At 37.7% G+C, this 26,438-nt stretch overlaps 2 protein-coding genes across 3 annotated transcripts in view; one reads left to right on the top strand and one right to left on the bottom strand.

Annotated features, from left to right (window-relative positions):
- Positions 1–22,072, top strand: part of LOC115257037 (fatty acid hydroxylase domain-containing protein 2-like) — a 47,513-nt gene extending 25,441 nt beyond the window's left edge. Inside the window, exons 1-4 of one of the 2 annotated variants that reach the window (XM_062859982.1) lie at positions 6,843–7,080; positions 7,138–7,313; positions 7,614–8,068; positions 21,657–22,072. In XM_062859982.1, coding sequence (XP_062715966.1) covers positions 7,221–7,313; positions 7,614–8,068; positions 21,657–21,801 — 693 coding nt within the window. In that variant the 5' untranslated portion in view covers positions 6,843–7,080; positions 7,138–7,220 and the 3' untranslated portion in view covers positions 21,802–22,072. Of the gene's footprint in view, positions 1–6,842; positions 7,081–7,137; positions 7,314–7,613; positions 8,069–21,656 lie in introns of those variants that run through there. The other variant, XM_062859981.1, reaches the window with a different exon arrangement.
- LOC109422641 (signal peptide peptidase-like 3) overlaps positions 1–26,438 on the bottom strand; it is a 271,923-nt gene that overhangs the window by 170,872 nt on the left and 74,613 nt on the right. The gene's annotated exons all lie outside the window — the stretch shown is intronic.

Here is a 26,438-nt window from a genome sequence, read left to right as displayed (position 1 = left end):
TTCTGGCTTTTCCCACTTGCGAAAAGAGGCAGATAATTTAAATCAGACGCATTCGTTAACAATTTTTTTAGCTTAGTGCTCATGAAAACATGAGTAAATGCTCAAGTCGGCCATTGTGGCAGCCATATTTGTATTATCTGATGTTTCACCTTAAGGCATCGTCCACGTGACAAACGCTATTTATCCAAATGTCATCTGGTCGAATGTGCTTTGACTAAATTATGGTTAACACTAAATCCTTAAACTCAATCATTAACATTTGCAGGTTTTCAGCGAAAAGTAACTGAAAGTATTTTCATCGGAGATTTTTCTAGTGTAGAATTAGAAATAGGTAGTTACACAGAAATAAAAATAAAAAAGAGATTTTTCTTTCCTTTCCGATTTTATCACAGTGATAAAATATTTTTTATTTTCATATTAAAACTTTATCATTAATTACAAGCAGTTTTTAGATTAACCCTCTAATACCCAAATTTTTGATTTTGATCTAAATATCATTTTTCGTCATCTAAAATTATTTGATTTAAACATGTTTTGGAAGATGATTCTTTTTAATACTCGATTTCGTGAATTTCACTTTTTGATTTTTCTAATTTTTATTTTTGAACATCCCCACAGTTTTATAGTTTTTGTAGAAGCTATTTGGGGTACGGATTTTTTGAGATGCAAACTGTTGGGAGTCGGTTTCCCGGCTTGAAGAGATACTTCTTGACAGCAGTGTTCCTTAGACACAGCTTCAAAGCTGAAATTTTTTTTCAAATATTAAAAACTAAATCTAAATACAATTCAATAAACTTACATTCTAGTATGCAATTCTCGCAAACCAAAGGAACAAACTCCCCATCTTTTCACACTCTCTTCTACTTTACAACTAATCTAATTCACTATTCTGTATGTATAAGCAACCGTTTCAGTGTTGCCAGTTTCATCAATATTTCGTCGCAACACAAACATTTTGAGATTTTATGATTATTGTTGAAATATTTTAATTTTTAATTTTTTTCATAGAAAATTTTATTTTCCGTGTAATTTTAAGGAAAATAATTTTAGAGTGTATTCGGTTCCCTTAAGCTATAAAACTAGGATAGAATGATTTGGAAAAATTTAAAATATGTAAATTGTAGCGATGCAATACAAAATAAACAATGACTTCTAGAAGGTGACTAAAACATCAATTTTTCAATGATTTTTAAAAAATGTTAATACGCTTTAAAATACACCAAAACCCATTTTAAGATATACAAAACAGTCCTAAATATTAGCCAAAAATATAAAAATTTTGATTTTCCACGAAATAAAAATTACAAAAATGCTCAAACTATACCCCGTCTAAAGGCGGGATTGGGTATTAGAGGGTTAATAAGCAAAGTAGTATGCGTAACTGACGCTTCTGACAGGAAGACGTCCATTAATTTTGTCACGCAAATATAAATACAAATTGTCACACTTTTTATATCACTATAATATGCATCATTGTTTATTCTGCAGAGGCTCCTCCTCTCTTGGATATATAGATTCCCAGTGATTTTTCCATGGATTCCTTCCGAAATTCTTAAGGATGTTCTTTTTCTACTTCTTGGCATAACATACCTACTTGTACAAATCCTGCTCTTTGGCTTAATGTTTTATGAGCATTTCAACACTGTGAAAGCTGAGAGGTTTTTTTTCTAGAGAAGTACGATATTTTCCATTTATTTTTCCACAATTCCATGGTCCATGGTCTCACTTCAGATTTTTTTTTTTATATTAGTTCATATATTTCTTCTAATCATTCATTAATGGAATTAATGTCTTCTGGAATTAGCCTTGAATTTCTCTCTGGAACCTTTTCTACGGATTTCTGCTTAAGATTCTTCCAGGATCAGGATCTACTCCAGATATTTCTGACTGGATTTTTTTCTGAAATTCAATGCATTTTATTAATTGCATGATCAGTGTTGCCAGGAATAACTGAACTGCACATGAGGTGCGCTTTATAGCCATGTCGTAGTTATGAATTGTCTATATCACTACGATCTCAAATATTTAGCTATATTTGAATATACATGATTAGTGTTGCTAGCAATAACTTAATGTTTGTGTCACAATGTGAAATAATGTAATATAACATTGTCGAACAATCGATTTGCCTATCTCACGGAGACAAATTTAATTCATTTAAAACAAAAATATTCATGTTTATTTGGTAAACTGTTAAAATGTTTGAAACTGAAATTTTAATTTTTGATACAAACTCTATTGCATATTGATTTCTTCAATACCCATTGAGGAGCTGCTCGTTTCACCGTCGAGAACATTAACAGAGCTCACAAATTCCAGCTGCAAGATCGGAGAAGATTTCCTCCTGCAGAAAAAGTTAAGTTTCCCGAAAAGTTTTCACGGAATTCTGTTGTTTTCGAGAGCGAATGTGACCTACATGATGTTGGCATTGGAAGTGCCACGGGGGAGGTGGGTTGGAAAGGAAAGGAAAGAATTTGTAAGTTTAATGGGAAAATAATTATTTCCGCAGGGCCAACCTGCCACACAAAACAAAAATTTTCGCATATATTTCTAACATAACCTGTCAGAAATGAATGAAAGATGCATGTTTGTTACAAACATGGTTTGCATTTGCTTTAAATATGACGTTTGATTTGTTTCAAACAGTTTTATTTTTGTGGCCTGAACAAATTGGCAATTTGTTTGGCTTTATCTCAAATATTTTTGATTCTACCATATTTTTCTGCATGCTCATCTGAGATACAGGTCAGACTCGATTATCCGGGAGTTGGATTAACCATAATTAGGTCATCCGGCAAAAAAATGGCTCTATCATTCGGGCATCAAATAGTTGTTTGCACAATTTTAGATGGCAACTTGACAAAAGATGTAGGAAATTAAAAAAAAACAACTCCCATCAGTAATATTTAGCCTATTTGAGAATTATTTTTATTATGGAGATTGTTCTGTTAAAACTATATTCTCAAAATATATGATAGCATTCATATTCAATGTGAAGGATTAAAATGACACAGACCTGAATGACTTGAACATGAAGTGAATCCGACCTGAACACTTAAATATTAAGTGAGTCAGACCTGAATCACTTGGATTAAAATGACACAGACCTCAATCACTAGAACATAAAGTGAATCAGGCATGAATCACTTGAATATGAAGTGAATCAGACCCTAATCACTTGAATATGAAGTGAATGTAACCTGAATCACTTGAATATGAAGTGAATTAGATCTGAATCACTTGAATATGAAGTGGATCAGACGTTAACCTTTTAAATATGAAATGAATCAGACCGGAATCACTTGAACATTAATTAAATCCGACCTGAACCTATTGAATATGAAGTAAATTAGAACTGAATCAGTTGAACATGAAGCGAATCAGACCTGATTCACTTGAACATGGAATGCATCAGACCTGAATCACTTGAATAAGAATTGAATCAGACCTGAATCTTTTGGATGAAAATGACTCCGACCTGAATCACTTGAATATGAAGTGAATGAGCCTTGAATCACTTGAATATGAAGTGAATTAGACCTGAATGATATGAATATGAAGTGAATCAGACATTAACCTCATAAATATGAAGTGAATCAGACCTGAATCACTTGGATTAAAATAACTCAGACCTGAATCACTTGAATATGAGGTGAATGAGCCTTGAATAACTTGAACATGAAGTGAATCAGACCTGAATCACTTGATTATAAAGTGAGTCAGACCTGAATCACTCCAATATAATGAATACCAAGTGAATCAGATTTGAATCGCTTGAATATAAAGTGAATCAGTCCTGAATTACTTGAATATGAAGTGAATCAGACCTGAATCTCTTGGATTAAAATGACTCAGATCTGAATGACTTGAATATGAAGTGAATAATTCTTGAATCACTTGAACATGAAGTGAATCAGACCTAAATCACTTGATTATGAAGTGAGTCAGACCTGAATCACTTAAATGGCATGAATATCAAGTGAATCAGATTCGAATCGCTTGAATATAAAGTGAATCAGACCTGAATTACTTAAATATGAAGTGAATCAGACCTGAATCACTTGGATTGAAATGACTCAAACTTGAATTACTTGAATATGAAGTTAAGGAGTATTGAATCACTTGAACATGAAGTGAATTAGACCTGAATCACTTGAATATAATGAATATCAAGTGAATCAGACCTGAATCACTTGAATATGAAATTAATCAGAACTGAATCACTTGAATATGAAGTGAATCAGACCTGAATCACTTGGATTAAAATGACACAGTCCTGAATCACTTAAACATGAAATGCATCAGACCTGAACCTCTTGAAAATCTAGCGAATCGGACCCGAATCACTCGGATTAACATGACATACACCTAAATCACATGAATATTAACCCTAAAAGAGATACCTGGGGTCCATTGGACTCCAGGCGCCTTTCAGAGCCCGTCTTTGATGGAACACACTCAGCGAGGTGACGAAACTGAGGCCATGATGGTATCCCTTTTAGGGTTAAGTGAATCAGACCTGAAGCCATTGAATATAAAGTGGATGAACTGCTTGTCATTATGATATCTTTGACCTTCCGAACAACTTTGCTCAAGAACTTTCTATCTCATCAGGATCACGAGATAGAACTAGTTGAAAAAGCGCATTTTTTCATGCGTCGCCTAGCGGCAGAATTGCGAACCAAACTGCTTGTTATCATGATGTCCATGATCTTCCGAACAACTTTGCTGAAGAGTTGAACTTTCTATCTCATCAGGATCACGAGATAGAACTAGTTGAAAATGCTCATTTTCCATGCTCACTAGCGTCACCTAGTGGTAGAATTGCGAACCAAACTGCTTGTCATCATGATGTCCATGACCTTCCGAACAATTTTGCCGAAGATTTGAACTTTCTATCTCATCAGGATCACGAGATAGAACTAGTTAAAAATGCTCATTTTCCATGCTCAATAGCGTCGCCTAGTGGCAGAATTGGGAATCAAACTGCTTGTCATCATGATGTCCATGATCTTCCGAACAACTTTGCCGAAGACTTGAACTTTCTATCTCATTAGGATCACGAGATAGAACTTGTTAAAAATGCTCAATTTCTATGCTCACTAGCGTCACCTAGCGGCAGAATTGCGAATCAAACTGCTTGCCATTGTGATGCCAACGACCTTCCGAACGACTTTGCTGAAGACTGTATCTTTGCATATTTTCAGAAATTTGAGATATAGCAGCACGTATGTAGTTGTTTTGAGGTGATGCTAAACATTTCAAGGTGTTGCAATATTCAACGGAGTGTTGCAATACTTTTTCAAGTGAGTCCGTACTTATGACGGGTAGTGTATAGAGGTAATCACGTTCAAATGTATGCGTGCCTTTTTTGTAGATGTAGTTGTGAAACTGCGAGGAAAATATTTGCACTCTTGTCCCGGACGTTAGTTTTATCATTATTTACCCGTTTTACCCAATTCGATTGGGTAATATTTGCATATGCAATCTGAATAGCCTTTCAATCGGCGTGCACTTTTGTGTGAGGAAAAATTTGCGCTAGTGTTCGTGTGTTGAAATGTCACTTATCTCTATATTCAGCAACATACACTGAAAAACAAGGGAACCCAAAATTGAGTATTTTTAAACTCACTTTTGAGTTCTTTTTTGCATCCCCTTTCATTCGCTCCCTTTATTGTTGTCAGAGAATGAATAGCAAAACAACCCAACTTTGAGAGTTCGATGCGGGAAGCCAAAATGAGTAATTTTAACTGTCGATTGAGTAAAAAGAACTTCGACTCTAGGTACTTTGGCCGTATACGCCTAAATGCAAACTACCTACCTCAACATCGACTCCATCAACTCAAAATTGGCTTCCCGCACGCAACCTCGAAGTTGGGTGGATTGAACTCACTTTTGGGTACTTTTGTTTCTCCGTGTATGATTCTATTTGAACAGTGTTGCCATCTAACAGAAAAAATAAATATATCAGTAGCTATCACTGGTTGACTTTTGTTGTCGTTTCGAACTTTACTGCACTTTTGTTTTGTGTATTTAGAAAACTATTCAAGATAAAGAGCAATGATTGAAATGGACGTAAATTAAAATTTGGACGTAAAAAAGTGGATGTAAATAAATTCGGTGATATAATGACGTAAAATAAGGTTGGAGTGTACGAACTATGACTTTGAAAGAATCAGCCACTCCCAAAAGCAGTTGCGTCATTTTGAAATGTGTGTCTTTTTTTTCTTTTACGAAAAGTATTCTCTATCCGGAACAGGAATCAAACGCACACTCCGTAGCTTACAATACATCTAAACGATAGACGCCGCTAATCGTATGGCCACGAAGGCCACAAATATTAATGATATAACCACCTTGTTTATAAGAGCGTTAATGTGCACGTTTTCTGTATACTTTCTTGGTAGAAGATACAATATTTACCTGGAAGCAAAGAGAAAAAGAAACAGTTAGTCAAATAAATAGAGCCTGAAAGTTTATATAAATCATTTATACTGCTATTATTCTATCACTTCACAAAAACAAAAATACAACAAACATATCTGGCGTTTGATTTTAATAGATAGAATCTACATAGGAATCACAGCAAACATACGACCAATTGAAATCGAACGCCAGATTTAATTTGTAATCGGTTTACCACGCTTCGAGTTGATAAATATAAATTGATTCGAAAAACAACAAACAAATCACACCCAATCCCACGCTATCGAGACAATGACTCCCCAAGATTACGAACGATAACCGATAACACTCCTTAGCTACCGGTGAATGTAAGTAAAAAGTAAATACATAAATCAAAACTGAACCAGTCCCGTAGGGTACAAGTACCCTACTTAGGAAAAGATAACGAGAATTACAGCGCTACTGGGCACAAAATGCAATCTCTTCGTGGAATGCACAAGTGGGTGGTTCTACCACGCTTACTCTCGGTATAGATCATAGGTAGGTAGTAAGTTGATGATTTTTACGATCCATCTCATTAATCATCGGTCGGTGGGTGAACTGCACACAAATTAGATGTCGTTACTACTAGAAGTCTTCCTCTCCACAGCAACGATTCCCCGCGTATTCACGACGGTAACCAGACAGTCAACTTTCGCTTCTTATTCGCTTCCTACTCCTCATGCACTACAGGTGACGATCCGGAACTGCTCTACGTGTGGTACCAGTCGCTGTACGTCTACGCGTTTTACTGGCTAATCGGATCACTTTACATAATGATGGACATCAGCGGGCGCCCTCGGTTCCTACGCAAGTACAAAACCCAGCCGGGAATGAATGAACCTCTCCGGTGGAGCGATCTGAAGAAGGTATGGATTTGAATGCATGGTAAGGAGTAAATATGTACGTTTGTTTTTAGTTTTTAGTAACTTGCAAATCGAAATTTTTTCTAGAGTATTCCAACAAAATTTGGTAGAAAAATTTGACTTTTAATTTCACAAATTCCTCCAAATGATTGTTTAGTAAATTCAACAAAAAATCATGATTCTTTTAATCTAAATAGTTTCATCAAACTTCCAAATTTACTTTATACCTTGCTTTAATTTGATTATAGCTCGTTGAAATGATTTCATCCTTTGTGTCCGCATCTCTCTATCTCCCTCTTGCAGATCATTAAAACCGCTTTTGTCAACCAGTTCTTGATTGGCCTGCCACTCTCCTACGTCCTCTTCCACATGTTCGCCCAAAACGAATACCCGAACGTGCGGATCCTTCCCTCCCCGTTCGAAGTCCTACGTGACTTCGTCATTAGTGTCATCCTGTGGGAGGTTGGCTTCTACTATAGCCATCGGGCGCTGCACCATCGGTTCCTATATCGGATCGTTCACAAGCGTCATCACGAGTTCACCGCCCCGGTTGCGTGGGCCGCCCTGTACGCCCATCCGATCGAGCACATTACCAGCAATATGATCCCACCGCTACTGGGCATCGGCCTCATGAAGAGTCACTTTGTAACGACGCTGGTTTGGTTCACGTACGTGATGCACGACACCCTGGCGACCCACTCCGGGTACCATTTGCCGGTGCTGGGCAGCAGCGAGCGGCACGATTATCACCACTTGAAGTAAGAGGGCGAGGGTCAATATCTGTCTGACAATGGCGATCATGGGAAGATATGGCATAATGACACTTGGGTTTAGCAGCTTCACAGAAAAACAGACGTAACACTGGCGAAGTGCCCATCGACTACGGTTTTAACGATTATTTTGAATCTGCATAGTTGTGGCTTTCACAATCAGAGGCGTGCGTATGATTTTTGTTTGTGTTTGACGTTTCACACTAGCGCCTTCTATTGGCGATATTGCACAACGCATTGTTTCGTGAAACATTTCCACCAGGTGATGTAGTATGAACTGGGTGATGGATTTTCACGAAATTGTTCTAGATATTATGTCTGTTTGTCTGTGGCAGCTTGATGGTTGCACGTGTAGATCGGTAGAAAATTATGGTATTTTCAGAACAACAAATTCTACCTTTCAGTGCACGATCACATCTCGATCGGAGTAGACGCATTCGCTCGCAAGTTGTTCCTCGTTGCTTCATATCATCGTGTACGTTTATCTACGGTCGAAATGAGTGGTGAAGTGACGGTAAAAAGCACATTGGCTTTTGTCTTCCCGGAGAATGCTGCTCAGCCAACACTTGCTGACATGGCTTGCTTTGTCAAAACGCTTGCCGGAGATCGATCTATGATGGAGACCGCGTATAAAATCTCGGATGAAAAAGCCGTTTTTATACGATTCCGAAACGACGAAGCCATGATTAGAGGGTCTTGCCCGGGATTTCCCGGGACAAAAATCCCGGGATATCCCGGGATCTGAACAATCCCGAAACCCGGGATATTTTTCCGAAATTCCCGGGATTTCCCGAAAACGAATAAATGACAATGATGTGTTCTACTAAAAGATAACTTTTCTTTTTGTATCTTCTTGTTCAAAGTTGCCATTTTCCATCTAATGTTTGCTCTTGGCAGTCCTTGAGCTTTTTTTTTTAAATTCTTGCAATTACACCACTGATTGTTTATTTTTTTGCATTTCCTATAAAATTATGGTGCGTCATGATTGCTTGATGCATTTCCTATTAAATTATGGGGTAAATTCACAGAATCTTCCCAAGTTCTGCAGGACTTTTTTATTCACTGAGATAGTTTTTGGAAAGCAGAATTTTGAGAAGCAGAATTTTGCGAAGAGAGTTTTGGAAAAACAAAGCAATGTGTATAATATAGTCGAGGTAAAAGCACAACCTAGCAGGGAGACCAGATATTTTTTGGGCTGATTTTTTACCACATCCCAGAGAATCGTGCAATACCGAAGGGCAATAAAATCGAAAAATATTTTTAGCAGTGTCGATGAAAAAGCAGAAATGCACAGCTTGTCCTGATAGTACTGTAATAATATAGAATAGAAATAATAAATTTATAAGAATTGTTGCTAAACCACAATGAAACATCTGAAGAAATTGCAAAAGGTTTTAATCTTGTCAAATATATCGAAAACAGATGATCAATAGAGTTTCAGGATGGAAATGTCGGGATGGAAGTCATGAAAAAATTCTTGCAAGGATTTTGTTAACCTATTAGCTGACCCGGCAAACACCGAACTGCCTGCATACTGTGATTTTTTACATCCAGTTCGATAGAATGCCTCCTCAGAAAGGAATTTCAGATTTTGCCGTTTTTCTTCCCTTCTCCATTTTTTTTTTGCATGGACTCATAGGAGCCCTGTACAAATGCAACTGTGAAAGATTGTTTCCGTTGACCCATTTCCAAGCCTATTTAATGGATTTTTTGAAGATATTTATATCAATTTCACAAGAAGTTAGTTGAGAGGGTCTGACTTGAGTTACTCTGGATTTCTTACCACGGTTTCCTTTCCTAAATACATTTAACCAAGAATCTATTCAGAATTCCGAAATGTTATCATGAATTTATTTTCAGCTTAACACATTTTCCTTAAACAAAACTAAATGCTGACCAAAAATCTTAAGAAATTTCCCTTTGAAATTTTCAGATCACTTTTCTAACCCTTCTTTCGCTCAAAATAACATCAGAATATATACCACAGGCTTATTAAATAATTGCTGAAGGAATTCTATCAAGTCTTCATTTATTTATTCATCAAGTCATTTAAATGTAGTTAAAAAAGAGTTGAAAAAAATAGTGATATTTTTCTTGAAATTCCACTCAGAACTTAATAATTTCTCAAGGTAAATTATAAAGGATTTCCTCATAATCTTTTTACAAGGTTCTCCAAAAATTTGTGTAGAATAGCTTTTAGTTAAAATACACATTAATAAAAACAAAACAAAAACTTCGATGGAATAAATATTTCAGAATTGTTCAAGTTTACTTATTTCGGAAGTTAAGTATTTTATTTGAACATTTTCAAACATCCTTGAATATTTCTAATTGTTCGTTCATAGTTAAATGTCTTTGAAGTATGTACTTTATTCCGACTATGATGATAATTAGCCAAATGAATTTTGATTAACAATGTTTTAAAATTCGTATAGACGAACCAGCCAAGGGCTGAAAGTCTCTTTAATAAATACAAATCAATCAATCAATTTAAAAATCGTTCCATTAGTATTTTTTATCGATATTCGTAAAATTTTAAAATTTCCCGGGATCCCGGGAAATCCCGGGATTTGGAAAATAAAAATCCCGAATCCCGGGATTTTTTTCAGTCCGGGAAACAAGACCCTCTAGCCATGATGTTTTCGTTCGAGAATAATCCTGAGCTGTTGCCATTTCATTACGCGAATGGAAAACAAGCGATGGTACGAATGTCCATTGCGAGTGGAAATACTCGCTATGTGCGAATTTTTGATTTGCCTCCGGAAGTGTCTGACCAGAAAATATCTTCTGTAATGTCGAAGTACGGGAAGGTTAAACGCACTGTGCGTGAAAGATTCCCATCTGAGTTGCAGCTGGAAATGTACAGTGGGGTACGCGGTGTCTACATGGACATCGACCAGGGAATCCCAGATGTGCTTTATTTCAACAACCGCAAAGGAAGGATTGTGTACGATGGACGGAAACCAAAATGTTTCATGTGCAAATCGGACAGCCATCTGAAAAGATCCTGTCCGATGCTGCAAGAGCGACGAAAAAGAGATGAAAACAAAGAGAATTTATCACGGGTACCCGAAAGCGAGAAAGAAGAGACCACTGCTACCTCGACTGCTACAGAAATTGTAGAGGAGTCCGAGCAGTGGATTGTACAGTGTAATAAAAAATCTAAAAAGAAGGCAATGAAGAATGAGGTGAAGCAACACCGGTCTGTTGTTTCAGCCGTCAGTAAACACGGTAAACACACGCCTGTTATTACGAACGCGAACAACACTTCTGCAAGCGACAGCGATACTAGCACGCTTCGTAGCTTCACTCGTGTGAAGAGGAGAGTGCGTGTCCCTGCATATGAATGGATTGCCGATGGAATTAAGCGTCAACAGATAATTGATGAGGACAAGGTGCGGATAGCAGCAGCATATGCGGTCTCTGTGGATGAAATTGAAATTTATCATGATTGATTGTAACTACTAAGATATTGTTAATGATTGTAATTTTGAATAAGTTATGTAAAAAAGAGTACAAATGATGTCGGCTCCGTTATGCCCTTGTGGCGCCCGAGCCTTCTAAATAAACGAATAAGTAAAAAAAAAAAAAATTCTACCTTTCGCGGTCTAGGGTCAATCTAATACACTGTTGAAAATGCTTTGACATCCATGTGCACAACAGAACATGTGCTCGATGAACAAATTGAGATTTGAATTATGAAAAGAAATCCACGTAATTCGGTGAGACTCGAACTCACGACTCCCAATTCGCTAGACGGGCGCTTCTATTTCTTCAAGCTACGGAGTCACTCGACTATCTCCGTGGACTGTGGAATCGAGTTCAGTTCTAGGCCTACTGGCGACGAAGTCGGAGTCGAATGACTCCATAGCTTGAAGGAATAGAAGCGTCCCGTCTAGCGAATTGGGAGTCGTGAGTTCGAATCTCACCGAATTACGTGGATTTCTTTTCATAATTCAAATCTCAATTTGTTCATCGAGCACATGTTCTGTTGTGCACATGGATGTCAAAGCATTTTCAACAGTGTAATTTCCCACATGGCTTGGTCAGCCAAAGCAAAATCAAGAAATTAACATTCGTCAATCTAATGTTTAGTTTTGGATTATCCGTATTATGAAAGGGAAAAACTTCTCAAAGACCCTTGATAAAGACCAAATAATATCGGCCGAAACGTCGGGTAATTCAAAACAAGCTATTAATATTACATTGACTTTCTTCTTCTTCTATGTGGCTCTACGTTCCCCCTAGAACTTGACCAGCCTCTCTTCAACTCAGTGTTCTTTGAGCAATTCGACATTTATTAATTGAAGGGCTTCTTTTGCCTGCCATTGCTCTGCCCGGAATGGGAGACGATTCTCTCCGGATTTTAGATCCAAAGCCTTATCCAAAGGGGTAGCTAGAGGTCACTCATTGACCCTATAGACTGAGAAAGCTAGTATCCTGATACCAGAAATCCACTTAATTCTTTTTTATGCGGGGCTTTTTAGGTAAAAAACTTTTTATATTCATTTTTTAGCTATTCAGTACCTATATTGTACATAAGAAAGTGTACTAATAACAGTTACTAGGATAACGGAACAAGGGGGGGGGGGGGAGTTCAAAAACAGCGGGTTTGGCCTTACAGAGGGTTTGAAGCGGTTTCAGAAGTTTTTCTAGGGATTTCCAGGAAAGTTTCAAGGAGTTTTAAGGGGTTCGAGGAAGCACTTTTGTTGAGGAGTTTTCAAGGGTTTTCGAGAACGTTACTGGGGTTTATTGGAGTTTCAGGGAGTTTCAAGGGCATTACAGGAGAAATAAGACAGATTTCAGAGGGTTTCAGGGGCCTTGCAAAACATTTCTGGAGCCCCGAATGTCCTTGAAAGCAACTTAAAGCCTCTTTAGCGCCTCTGAAACCCTCTGAAAATCCCGGAAATGCCTCTATAGAAGTCACTTAAAATCGCCCAAAAATCCTGATAAGCTTCCTAAAACTACCCAAAACACCCTGTAACACACCTAGGACCTAGGAATCTGAAAAACCATGGAAAATATGGGGTTTCCAGGGGTTCTGAAAGGTGTTTAACAGAATTTCAGGGGCTTTTTAGAAGACTTCAGAGGGTTTTAGAGGCCCTCGAAATCCCTTCAAATGTCTTTGAAACTCCGTGAAACCGTCTGTCTCTTTTTGAGATGCCATGAAATGCTCTTGAGACTCCTTTAAATTCTCTGAAACTTTCCTGAATCCCCCTGGCGGACGCCACCCCCAGCCCCCCCCCCCCCTCCTCTGCATTTGAATTTCCCTGAAAAGCCTTGCACCCCCTCTTCTTACACTCCCCTAAAACTTCTTGCACATTTCTTATGGCCCTATCCCGAACATCCTGAGGTATGAACCAGCCAAGGCTGAAAGTCTCTCTAATAAAGACAAAAAAATCCAGAGGTAAAGACTGTTTACGCGGAATAAGTTTTCTAATTTGAAGTAATAACTTAATTTACGCACACATAAGTCCCTTTTTATGTCCTGTATTAACTTATGCCATTTTCAATTCATGTACCCCCGCCCTATGACATAGAAAGAGCGTCCAGTGAATTTCAGTCGATAAATAGTGAATTTTTGTAGCCTTCGGAGGCTCCATTTTGGAAGAAATCGTTCATTAAGAGGCGTATGGTGCAATTGGAAAGCACTTAAGGCGGGTTTGAAGCGAAAGGCAGTCTATAAAGGTATCCAAAACCCCCTTTGAGAACTGGTTATTGGATCTACAAGCATAACTCGTGATAACTTGAAGCACTACGGACAAATTTTATGTTCATACAGTCCCATGCAACTATTTATGGTCGAGCAATTATTGCTATGAAGCACTTTAAAATTCTTGAACCGCATTGAAAGTTGAGTGTTAGGATTACAAGAAGTTTCAAGAGGCTACATAGAAGTTTAAAATCTGAAACGTCACGGAACACTTCGAAACCCCTATGAGATCTACCTCAAATTTTCCATAATGTCCCTCGAAAGTTGTTCAGAAAAACCTCCCGAGATCCCCGAGTGCGTCCTCTAAAACCTACGGAAGCCCGTAGACTGAAATCCCTGCAGCAAACCACGATCTATTCTAGTGCTTGCACAGCCTGTATTAAAAAGCATCATGGAAATATCTATATTTCTTTTGATATTTTTTTCAGCGCATCCCTTGCAGTAAACCACAGTTTTCCTTTAAAACCTACTGAAGGTCCCTTGGGGGTTTCAATTGAAATGCCTTGAAACTCATTGAAACCCATGAAACCCCTGTAGGTTTCCCTTTAAGTCGACTGAAGCCACCTGCAACCACCTGGAATCCACTGAAATACCTTGATATGCATACGAATGCATAGAAAACCCCATAGAAATCCAAAGAAAATACTGGAATACTGAAGAAGTCTCTGGAGACATTTCTGAACGAATCCCTGGAAGAATTTCTAAATAAATTTCTAAAGTATTTTCCAAAGAATTCTATAAGAAATCCCTAGTCGAGTTCCTGTAGAAATCTGGAGAAATTCTTGTAAGAAATCAAACGAGAATTTTCTGAAGACATTCCTGGAGGATTACCTTTAAATCTCTTCGGAACAATTATAAGTAGAAGAATACCTGACACAAATATAAGAGTTACGACTGCGCAAGTTTAGGTTGTACAGAAGTTAATTTGACGTAATTCTAACATTGTGTTGACATAATGTCAAATAAACTTTTATACAAACAAAACTTACGCTGCCATAACTTTTATACAACATGTGCGTTGCTTGGGTTATTTCACGAATCCTTAAACGGTTTCCACCATTTTTTCGTATGATATTTCCTGCTTGGATTTCTCTAGTAATTTCTCTTGGAATAACTTCGAATATTTACAAATATTATCAAACAGCCAAGAATTATACTGTAAATTCCCTACGTTATGGGGTAAAAAATTTCACTATAAAACTTTCTGGGATTCTCTGAACGTTTCTTTTTTAATAACCTTCGAGCAGTCGCGTCTTCGGCCACCCTCATTGAAACCACGCTCACGCTGTGTACAACGAACGTGCTTTTTTCATGGTGTGTGCACTCAGTACACGACGCGACCGCTCCCAGGTTAGTTGAAAATTTCTCTAGGAGATACTTGATATGGCCGTGAGGCTAGTGTCACCAAGTTCTTAGTCGCAACGTGCTCAGAACCGCGGGTTCGATACCCGCCACAGCTGTCAGGAAAAGTTTTCAGCTGTGCCACTAGGCGTTGCATGTTAGTCCGTTGTCTAGTGTCGTGCTTCCTTCAAAGAGCGAAAAAGCTCACTGGAAGCATTGAACGTGTCCGTGTCTGTCTTTTAAATTGTAACAGTAAATTTTCCAGGTATTGCAAGAATAATTGTTACAGGAAATTGAGCATTTCCTTCTTTCTCGAAGCATAGCATGCCACAGAAATCCTAACAGGACATATTTCTTAGACTCCCAAATGGTATTTCCGCTTACAATTCTCCAAGTATTTTTTTTTTCAAAGTGATAGGGTAGCGAGCCACTTGGGCAGTGGCTGGTATTTTGGGCACTCTGCGCTATAACTCAGTCAATTCCAAACCAATTGACTTAAAATTTTGTACACGGCTAGATACTATACGTATCTCACCACGTTTCAAAAGTTGTGTCAATTGATTCAAAATTGGCTGAGTTATAGCATAAAAGTGCCCAAAATAGGACCCCTGCCGAGATGGTTCTACTTCCCTACCATTTCTTCCTCCATAACCGTCGCATCCCGAACCACCTCTACACTCTTCTTCACTCTTCTTCAATTTTTGCTTGACAATTGCCTAAAATTTCTCAATTGGGAGGAACTGAGTGCAATTTGGGAAATTGATGTCCGTTTTCATGAAATCCACCCCGTTGCCTCGATACCACTGTAATTCTCCACTGTAAGGGCAGCTTGTCAAATTAGGTCAAAATTTATAGGTCCATTGTGAGCTATAATGAAAGAAAGAACATAGTTTTTCAGGCATTCCTGCTTGTAAAACCTCGTTTTTCGTCCACAGCTTGTGGTAAGGGACGTTATACAATACAACAAAATGATAACCGATTTGAAGATTATGCTCATTTCATTTAATCGGCTTGTTTTGGGCTGCGTTCTGCGAATGAACAATATTTCAATTTGTGTAGACATTTTAAATGAACGAACCTAACTGTCATTCGCTTGAGAAAGAGAAGAGCGAAAGAGAATGTGAGTGAAGAGCCCCCGACGCCGGTCGAGTGGTAGATTCGGCATCTGACATGCGCTGCGGCCACTGGCGTAGCCACGGGGGGGGGGAGTGGGTTTTAGGGTTTAACCTCCCCCCCCCCCCCCCCCCCCCAGAGCCAAAATATGTGGAACAAAAACTCACAATTTTGTCGAAGACGCCAAGTTTGTATCTCATCGATTTTCAAAGTTACAACTAAAAAAAATCGTATTTTCAAAATTCAATAAAAAACTTTTAACAAAAAAGGTACCTACAGTTTTTTCACCATAAATAGAACAGAGTACGATCTTTCCAATACAACCGGGAGATTGAAAATCCATTTGCTCCTTTTTGAGATATGACATTTTGAAAAAAAGTGATTTTTCGAAGAAAAACGCCAATATGTATCTTTTTAACTATGAGAGTTAGAACTTTGAGCTCTTTGGAAAAAATATGCGTCGTTGATAGTTCTAAAAGTGCTCGGGACAAAGTATTTACGAGAAACGAACAAACTAAAAGTTATTTCAGGAAAACTAAAATTCATGGATCACCCTAACATGAATCTGTTAAAAAAATATAAGTTAGGAACCATAAGAGATAGAATAATGGTTTCTTCGGCAAACTTGCTCCAAATTAGTTCTTTTACAACTTTGTAGAACATTTTGTGAACGTACATAAAACTATTAAAAAGCAGATGTTTGGATCCGCAAAACTAGAGGGACCACCCTAATTTCACAATAATGAGAAAAAAGGTCGAAAAATAAGAAGAATGATTCCCAAAGACACTATGTATCTAAAACTTATAGTTTAGGCACAAACATTTTTGTCTTCGTAAACACGGCTCTGGACCTATTGTGCACTGTTTGACAAGTTACTATACAGGGTGTTAGGTTCCTGAGTGCAAACTTTTTAAAGGGTGATAGAGGACCATAAATGGTGAAAAAAATTGTTCTACGCATATGGTCAAATCTCAACCGTTACGTAGTTATTGAACTTCCCATGTTTTTGACTCTTATTGCCTTAACTGGCAATAACTTGAAAATAGTTAAACTTGTCGAAGTTTTTTTACCCTTATTCGAAAGATTATTGAATTTTCTATCAAATGGCATCTTTGAATCGATTGGTTTAGTTAAATAGCTAAGTTTTCTAGCGCAAAATAGCTAAAAATAGTGTATTTTTATTGGTTTTTGTCAATTATCTTTGAAACATGCGTAATAAATTAAAATTCTTTCTTTGGCAAAGTTGTGGCCCCTATTACAATCTACAATTCGTTCTTTGACACCAAACTTCTAGCTCTTATCGTTTTCTTGCAATTTTGATTTAAATGTGCGGCACAATGCGCAAAAAAGTGCTTTCCATGACAGTTGCTAATTTATGATCTGAAATGCGATGTTAAAATCGAAATTGCCTGAAAACGATAAGAGATAGAAGTTTGATATCAAAGAACGAATTGTAGAGTGGAAAAAGGGCCACAACTTTGCCAAAGAAAGAATTTTAAATTATTACGCATTTTTCAAAGATAATTGACAAAAACTAATTAAAACACACAACTTTTAAGCTATTTGCTCTAGAAAACTTAGTTATTTAACTAAACCAATCGGTTCAAAGATGCCATTTGATAGAAAATTCAATAATCTTTTGAATTAGGGCAAAAACACTTCGATAAGTTTGACCATTTTCAAGTTATAGCCAGTTAAGGCAATAAGAGTCAAAAACATGGGGAGTTCAATAACTACGTAACGGTTGAGATTTGACCATATGCGTAGAACAATTTTTTTCACCATTTATAGTCCTCTATCACCCTTTAAAAAGTTTGCACTCAGGAACCTAACACCCTGTATAACCTCTCAAAGTTAGACTAAGCGATACAAATTCCAAAATGCTGACTAATACCAAGAGTAAATAATCTAAAAGATAATAAAGCACAAAACAAGCATTTCTCAAAGTCTTGTGGGCCTTTCGAAAATCAAACAAACTTGGTCAGAAAACAAAAGAATTCTATAAATACCACTTATTTCACCAATCGTATTTTAAACAACACATACAAAATCTATGAAACTTAAATTTTAATGGATTCAAATCCAATCCAAATCCAATCTAAATCCATTTCAAATCTAATCCAATTTTAATTATACTTCAATCGAAATCCAATTCATATCTGATTCCACTCCAATCCAAGTCCTAATAAAATCCAATCTAAGTCCAATCCAAGTTCCATCCGAAATCCAAAGTATATCCAGTCCAAATCCAATCTCAATTTAAAAAGAGACACAATTAGAGGTTGCACAGACTGAACGATAACAAACATAAGACAAAGAACAACACACGAAACACCCAGAATTTTCCGTTTGACGAAAAGTGAAAAAAAAGACCCGCTGGGCCGGGAATCGAACCCACACTCCGAGGCTTGCGAAACACCAAGACGACTAACACCGCTGGCCACGAAGCTTACCAAATTCAAATCCTAAAGCAACTCGATTCGAATTTTATTTCAATTTAAATCTGATCCAAATGCAATTCAAATCCAATCCAAATCCAATCTAAATCCAATCTAAATCCAATCCAAATCCAATCCAAATCCAATCCAAATCCAATCCAAATCCAATCCAAATCCAATCCAAATCCAATCCAAATCCAATCCAAATCCAATCCAAATCCAATCCAAATCCAATCCAAATCCAATCCAAATCCAATCCAAATCCAATCCAAATCCAATCCAAATCCAATCCAAATCCATTCCAAATCCAATCCAAGTCCAATTCAAATTCAAAGCTAATTCTATCCAACTCTTATACAAATATTATCCAAATCCAATCCAATTCCTGTTCGAATTCTAATTCTAACGAAATCCAATTCCAATCCAATCCAAATCTAATCCAATCTCAATTCAATTCAAATTCAGTCTTAATCCTATACAAATTCATTCCAAACCAAATCAAGTCAAAATCTAAATCCAATCTGAATCTAATCCAAATCTAATCCAAACCCAATCCAAATCAAAATAGAAAGCCCAACCCAAGTATAATTCTAAATCCAAAATTCAAATCCATATCCAATCCGAAATCTCATGCAAATCCAAACCAAATCTATTCGAAATACCGTTCAAATCCAATCCAACTGAAACCAATATTTTAATCTATTGTGGTATTCAAGCTTTAGCTCCATAAACTGTTACGCAGCTACTTTTGGTAGTTGGGAATCTCATCTCAATACTACTCAAGTTCAAATACAGTGAAAAAATCAATCGGTGGTGATTCCGAACAACTTAGTAGGCCGATCGTTGAAGGGAGCAGCCTGACAGAGATCTCACTTGTGGACATACGCATAGGTTCCAATGCGTATAGGGCACTGCATTATTTTGATTTTGTATGGGATTTTGACGTTTCGTGGCCTTGTTGTTTACAAAATTCCTGCAAGAGTGAAAGAGAAGGGGATAATTTCATGCACTGCCCTATAGTAACTTTCCTAATGTCCAACAAAATAACAATCCGATAATTGTTTAATACTTAACTCTTTGTTAATTATTTCATGTACAATACCACGCAATCCAAGACCTATTCTATTCAACCCGAATCCATATCTATTCCGAATCCAATCAAATTCAAATTTAATATAAATCCAATCTAAATCCAATTCAAACACATTTCCATTCTTATCCAAGTCCTATCGAAAATCAATTCAAATCTATTTTTTGTTGAGAGGATCGACTCTCTTTTTTCACTAAGACAATAACTCTCTCTTTCAACCGACAAAAATCCTTTTAATAACTTATTAGGACTTCACACTGCCTGGTGTTTTGATAATCCGGCAGTTGAACTCAAACAACACCGTTTCACACAGTCTGATCGATCTTTAACATAATGCAGCGGACAACGCACGAAACGCCAAGAGTTCCTGTCGAGAATTTTCCGTTTTACGCAAAGGTTTCACTGGCTGAAACGGGAATCAAACCCACATTTCGAGACTTTAGAAACGCCTAAACGACATGCGCCTATAAACGCACGGTTACGAAGCTTACAACTGTCTCCCAACAGGTACAAGTTCTCCACACCATTCATTAAAATTCAAAGGTTCTCACGAACTACACTCAGCTCGTGTTCCGCAAGTCTTTAATTGCACAAATCTTGCCATCCAAATAATTGTACAGTCCAAAAATGCACCAAATTTAATCCAAATCCAGTCAAAAGTCAATCCAGATCTTGTCCAAAGCCAATACAATGTCTATCCACATCGATAATGTGGTAGGAAAATTTTCCCTCGAATTTTCCTTTACAAATTTTAAAATTTTTAAAAATACGAAACATTTTTTACACAGCTGTGGAAACCTTGCCAAATCAGAAGTTTTCTTGCAAATTCATCGGCGTAAACAAATTCAAACTTGCTAGAGATATCACCCCGACCTGTTGCTTAAAAGAAGTTTTGTCCGGAAAGCTGACCCTAGTCCATTTTTACGCAAGTTTCATCCTCCCTGAAAATGCATCCTTCGTACTTTGTCAGAACCTCGTCATACAAGTTCCGGGCACGTGTTTTGGTCACTAGGGTCTGCTTTAATATCCTGTCGGGCTTCTTACTGACCCGAAAAGATCAGAATCTTTCTCGTAGATGAATTCTCATGACGGTACTTTGGCTGGCATTACTTTTTTGACGACATCATTATGTAACTGCCCAGGATTTGTTCTAAATGTTCTTAACACCTTCAAATGCAACTTCCGATCCTTACTTTCACTACGACGCTTGTTTTGATCCTACCGATCGTTTTTTTTTATTACGATCGATAGTATGCCCCTGATGAAAACGTTTGAGAACGCTGCCCACGGTCGATTTGGCTCGATTCAACGATTTCGCCATTTTTAAACCTGATCACTTCAGATTTTTTATGTAACGTCCACAAATTACGTCACGCGAGAATCGACCATTTTCAACCCCCCCTCCCCCCTCCCCCCTATATCACACTTTCAGTATGGGACCTCAGAAATTTTTGTATGGGCCGTCACGTTTGGCCGAACCCCCCCTCTACCCCCTCTAGCGTGACGTGATTTATGGACGTTCCCTAAGTGTCCAAAACTAATTTTAGGTTCGCAGCATTCATCACATGTAACTTATTCGAAACAAAACGAATCGTGACGAAATTATCAGCACTGAAGCAGGCAGCATTCCAAAACAACAAAATTTTTCATATCCGACCACTAGAGGAGCGTTGCGCTAAATTAAACAATGCGTCCAGATATTAAATGACTAATGATCTAATTTGACACAAATTGTTATGATTTATGCTACAATTTATTTGTTTACGATAAAAATCTTCATAGCAAAAATTGCTATGTATTATTTCTCACGCTTTAAAGTACGGTTTATCTTTTCACCCACCACATGACTAAAGTAACCCTTCTTCCAATTGTCCCACCAGGTTCACCCAATGCTACGGCGGTTGGGGTCTGCTCGATTGGCTCCACGGTACCGATGATCAGTATCGCAAATCCAAAAACTATCAGCGTGATCGGCGGCTTTGGAGCGGCAAATCTGCGCGGGAACTCGTCCCCGACGACAAATAGGCAATAGGCATACCTACAATGAATGGAATGCAGCGAGGAGAGTGAAAGGAGTTTTAGCCTTAGCGTTGCTGGACGAGTCGACGATGGCGACGACGAAAGTGGGACGCGACCTATAGGGCCGCAAAGTCATAGATTTAATATGGACCAGCAGCGCGCGCCTTCCATCCTACGTAATAAATACGGGTATTAGTGCCATTGAGCTAGTAACATTTATCTTTTGCTGTAGAACAATAAAGATCATTCGGGTCGCAACCCGTTAAGTTCAAGTACATCTATTATGTTTTTCACGGATAAAGTCGACCTCAATGATGACGGGGGAGAGGCTTCGCAGGAATGGGATAACAACGGAAACTGCATCAAGCTTAGTCAGTCCCCCTGACTGGATTTGAATTGATTCCTAACGCATACTATACTTCCGATCGTTGGTACCACACGGTACAGTAGTGGTCAAGAATCTATGCACATACAAATGGCACTAACTGATAGAAACATATTCAAATAAAAAAATATATTGTGGATTATGGAAAATACATACTCCTATTTTCGATAGGGGTGAAACATTTTGTGAGAAAGATGGAATACGATCACCAGCTCTGGAAAAAAGCGTTATTCAAAAAACCAGTTACGCCCTTTTAAAAAATTATTGCCCAAATGACTTTTCAGCATTTTTTTATTAATTTTGATTGGATTGCTTAATCAAGAAAAACGGTTTCTTGAATATTTTTAGTGCTACTGTTACCTCCTTCGCAATAGCAAAAAAAAACGAACGGAGGCGGGCGGAGACGGAGAAAAGCTTCCATTATTGGCAGACATGTTGCTCTGTAATTGCTATTGGCTAGACGGGTCGTAGCCAGCAGCCCAGCCATAGAAATTTGAGGGGAAAGGCACACAACAGACGATTCAGCTTCAGGAGATATGGCGCTATAGCAGCTCAGCGGCAACCGACGACGGCGGGACAATCAGTGCGAGGTGAAAAATGAAAGTTCAATTTGGTCGAATCAAAGTTCAATAAACAAACACGACTCCGGTGTCTGTGTTGTGCGGGCGCGATAAAACCTTAATCTATTTAGCAGTAAATTATGATTGGCAGCGTGGACGCAAAAATCCGCATCACGTTGTTGTTGGGCTGGATTCAGCCTGGCATGGAGATAAATAGATGATTTCTTCAATACTTTTATTGTATTTTCGTAGCCAATTCCAGTTTTATTTGCGGTAAACGTTGCTATTACATTAATGAAATATTTGAACTTTTAATCTTGCACCGAGCAAATTATACCTGTGCGATTAGCAAAAGTTTGCTGGTTGCCTTGTCAAGGGGGGGGGGGGGATGATAATAATAAATGTATTTGATGAACAATTACCCAAACAATTAGGCAAAATCGTCAAATTCATCGGATTTGTTAAGAAATTTGCTAGACAACTCTAATTTCACTAAAAAAAAAATTAAATTTCTTAATAAATTTATTTGTGTCCCCCCTTAAAATGTCAAAATCCGAATTTTCCGTGGGGGGGGGTGATTACCATAAGAGAAAATCAAAATTTGTGTCAGCCTTATGCGATTTCTGGTTGTCTGGGAATTCATCCAGGAATTATTCTAGGAATTCCACCAGGAAATATTTTAGGAATTCCTCCAGCAATTACTTCATGAATTCCTACAGGAAATTCTTCAAAAATTCCTTCACAAATTACTACATGAATTCTTCCAGAAAGTACTCCAGAAATTCTTTCCACATTTCCTTCAGAAATTTCTTTCTGCAAGTATTCTTGTAGGATTTTTTGGAAAAAATCCTGAAAGAATTTTTCAAGGGATTCCCGGAGAAATTCCTAAAGAGATACTTGGTGGAATACTTGGAAGAAATCTTGGAAGTATTCCTGAAGAAATTCTTGAAAGGGAATTCCGGAAGAGCTTGTTGCAAGAATTCTTGGCGGATGTCTTGTAGGAATTCCTGGAGGAATTCCTGGAGGAGCAAGCCAAGATTGCCTTTTCTCTTGCAATAGCATGATGCCGACACCCTCGCCCCGAACTTGTATCATGGGATCACAGGCAATCAAAGCATCTGATGCACGCTGTATCATGGAATCACACCTTATCGGATCATGTTACAACTCGCGATCAATTTTATTCATCACGATTTAAACCACTTACGGACCAATAAACAGAATTCATGATTGAAAACAATGCATTCATTGGCATATCTTGATAGGGTATATATACCATTCCTTGGCATAATTTGCAAGCCGCCTTGACCATAACTCATGAATTAATAGTACTAGAAATAATATGTTGACCCCAATACGCACTCTAGGCAGTGCATGTTTTACAAATGGGAAGTTAACAAACGTAAATATTCAAGAAGTTACTTAATTAAGTTGAAAAGATTCGATGCGATGGTATGCAACGTTGGTCTATGGTACAAAAATTGGCCTATTAGTGGATACAACGTTGGTTTATTGCTTTCCATGCACTAGAACAACTTATTACATATCTCTTTTTTTATATTTCTGCTGAAGTATTATCTCTGTTTGCTCACCAATCTTACTTTTAAATTACATTTTCGGAGCCAAATTTTCAAAAAACTTTAACTAAATCTCTTAAATTAAAGTTCTTTCTTAATTAAGTAACGAAAACAACGCAACCCTATTTTGTGTTATGTTTTTAAAGTCACCACACACAAAATCTTTCTTCGTGTTCGTTCTTTTTGGTACGCAAGCAATGTTGTTGACGTCACTTTACTGATGGGCCAAGATTTGGGTACTTAGTGAAAAAATGTCCTCAATATTCGGCCCACATTCAATTTGTAAAATATTTATTATTCGTTGAAAACAAATATAGAAGTTCAAAATAGCGTCTTTGACCGTCGCAACAAATGTTCAGTTATTGAAATGTCACTTCGAAATGTCCCAGACTCATGCCATTTATGATCATGTGTATTGACTACCCATTAGCGTGGTTCAAAAAATCGTTTTTGCTCCACACCGCGTATTCGATTCGTAACCAGATTCTAAGTCTTCTCCCAAAAATTGAGCTGATTTGGTCGAAAATTGAGAGTGCACAAACCCTTCAAAGTTTGTATGGGAATTACTATGGGAAAAAGGCGTTTTTCATTCAATTGACCGTAACATTTCTCCAAGTGCCCTAGAGTGTTAGTTGACCCTTGGTAATCCTAGGCTACTCTATCAGCTACAACTTTGCCGAAGACCACATTGAAATCGGACGCCTTATTAATTAGTTATTGGTTTTTGTCCAGAATGAAAATCTTTGATCATGATGGTTACATTATTCGATGCGCATCACTGCAATTTGCCTTGAAACATAGTAGCCATGATTTGTGTGTGCTATCTTTGGCGCCATGTGCAGCAATGTTGCCTGCTGGGTAGTTGAACGATCACTGTTAAAGTTTCGCCAGTTGGATGAAAATCTATAATTAATTAATGAGACGTCCGATTTGAATGTGGTCTTCGGCAAAGTTGTAGCTGATAGAGTAGCCTAAGACTACCAAGGGTCAACTCGGCCTAACGGCATTCAGCCTAACGGCTTTCGGCCTAACGGCCTGCTCCCCAGATACCCTATTAGAGCAACAAGAATGCACAAAAAGTGAATGATTAACGGTATTTATCATTTCGACTACATGATAACGATCGCATCAAGGACGCACATGCCTCGCGATTCAATTTTCGCGGAGTGTGGTTTGTTATAATGCTTGACGACAACGTTCTATCGTGGTTGCTATGATCGCACGATGCGCTACAACCGCGACACATTCGTGATCTTATCATGATCACTAGATTTCCATCCTTGTTTGGAGGCTTTCCCGAAGGAATTGCTGGAGGAATTCTTGGGGGGATTCCTGTAGGTATTTCTGGAGGAATTTCTGAAGGATATCCTGGCAGAATTCCCGAAGATGTTTATTGAAAAATCCCCAGAGGAGTTTATAAAGGGATCCCCGGCAAAATTCTTGGAGGGATTCTTGGCGGAATTTTTGACAGAAGTATTGGAGAAATTCGTATAAGAGTTCCTGTAGGAATACTTGAAAGAATTTTTGAAGTAATTTCTGGACGGATTTTCAGAGGAATTCATAGCACAAGTCTTAGAGGACCTGGAGGATTTTTTGAAGAATCTTTAGAAGGAATTCATGATGATATTTTTGGAGGAATTCTTAACAGAATTTTAGGAGTAGTTCCTGGAGAAATTCTTGGATGAACTCTTGGAAGAAGTCTTGGAGAAAATCCTGCAGAAATCCCTAAAGGAATTCTGTAACGTTTTACGTTTTTCAGAGTTAAAATTTTAGAAGTTTAGTAATCTTTTGACGTTTTTATCTTTTCAAGTAAAATCACTTGAATTCGAATTAGGTTGAGCTCAGTTAGAAATTATTAGTCGATAAAGGTTTCCCAAGTAACCACAAGCATTATATCATTACATTAATTCAATCGTATTATAGTTTAGCTAATGCGAGATAACTTTTATCCTACACCTGTCAAGTAATAAAGCGTTTACTCTACATTATGAATGCGTTGAAGCATTATAGGATTTTGACAGTTCGGTATAGTTCTACAGCGACGTTGTTTAATGCTTCATTGCATTACCATGTTAAAAGCTTTATAGCAATCAATAATGCAAGGATTTATTACTTTATATA

This window comes from Aedes albopictus, chromosome 3 (genome assembly GCF_035046485.1).
Source record: "Aedes albopictus strain Foshan chromosome 3, AalbF5, whole genome shotgun sequence".
Taxonomy (NCBI): Eukaryota; Metazoa; Arthropoda; class Insecta; order Diptera; family Culicidae; genus Aedes; species Aedes albopictus.
The sequence above is the reverse complement of the archived record's forward strand: the minus strand, read 5'-3'. Positions and strand labels throughout refer to the sequence as shown.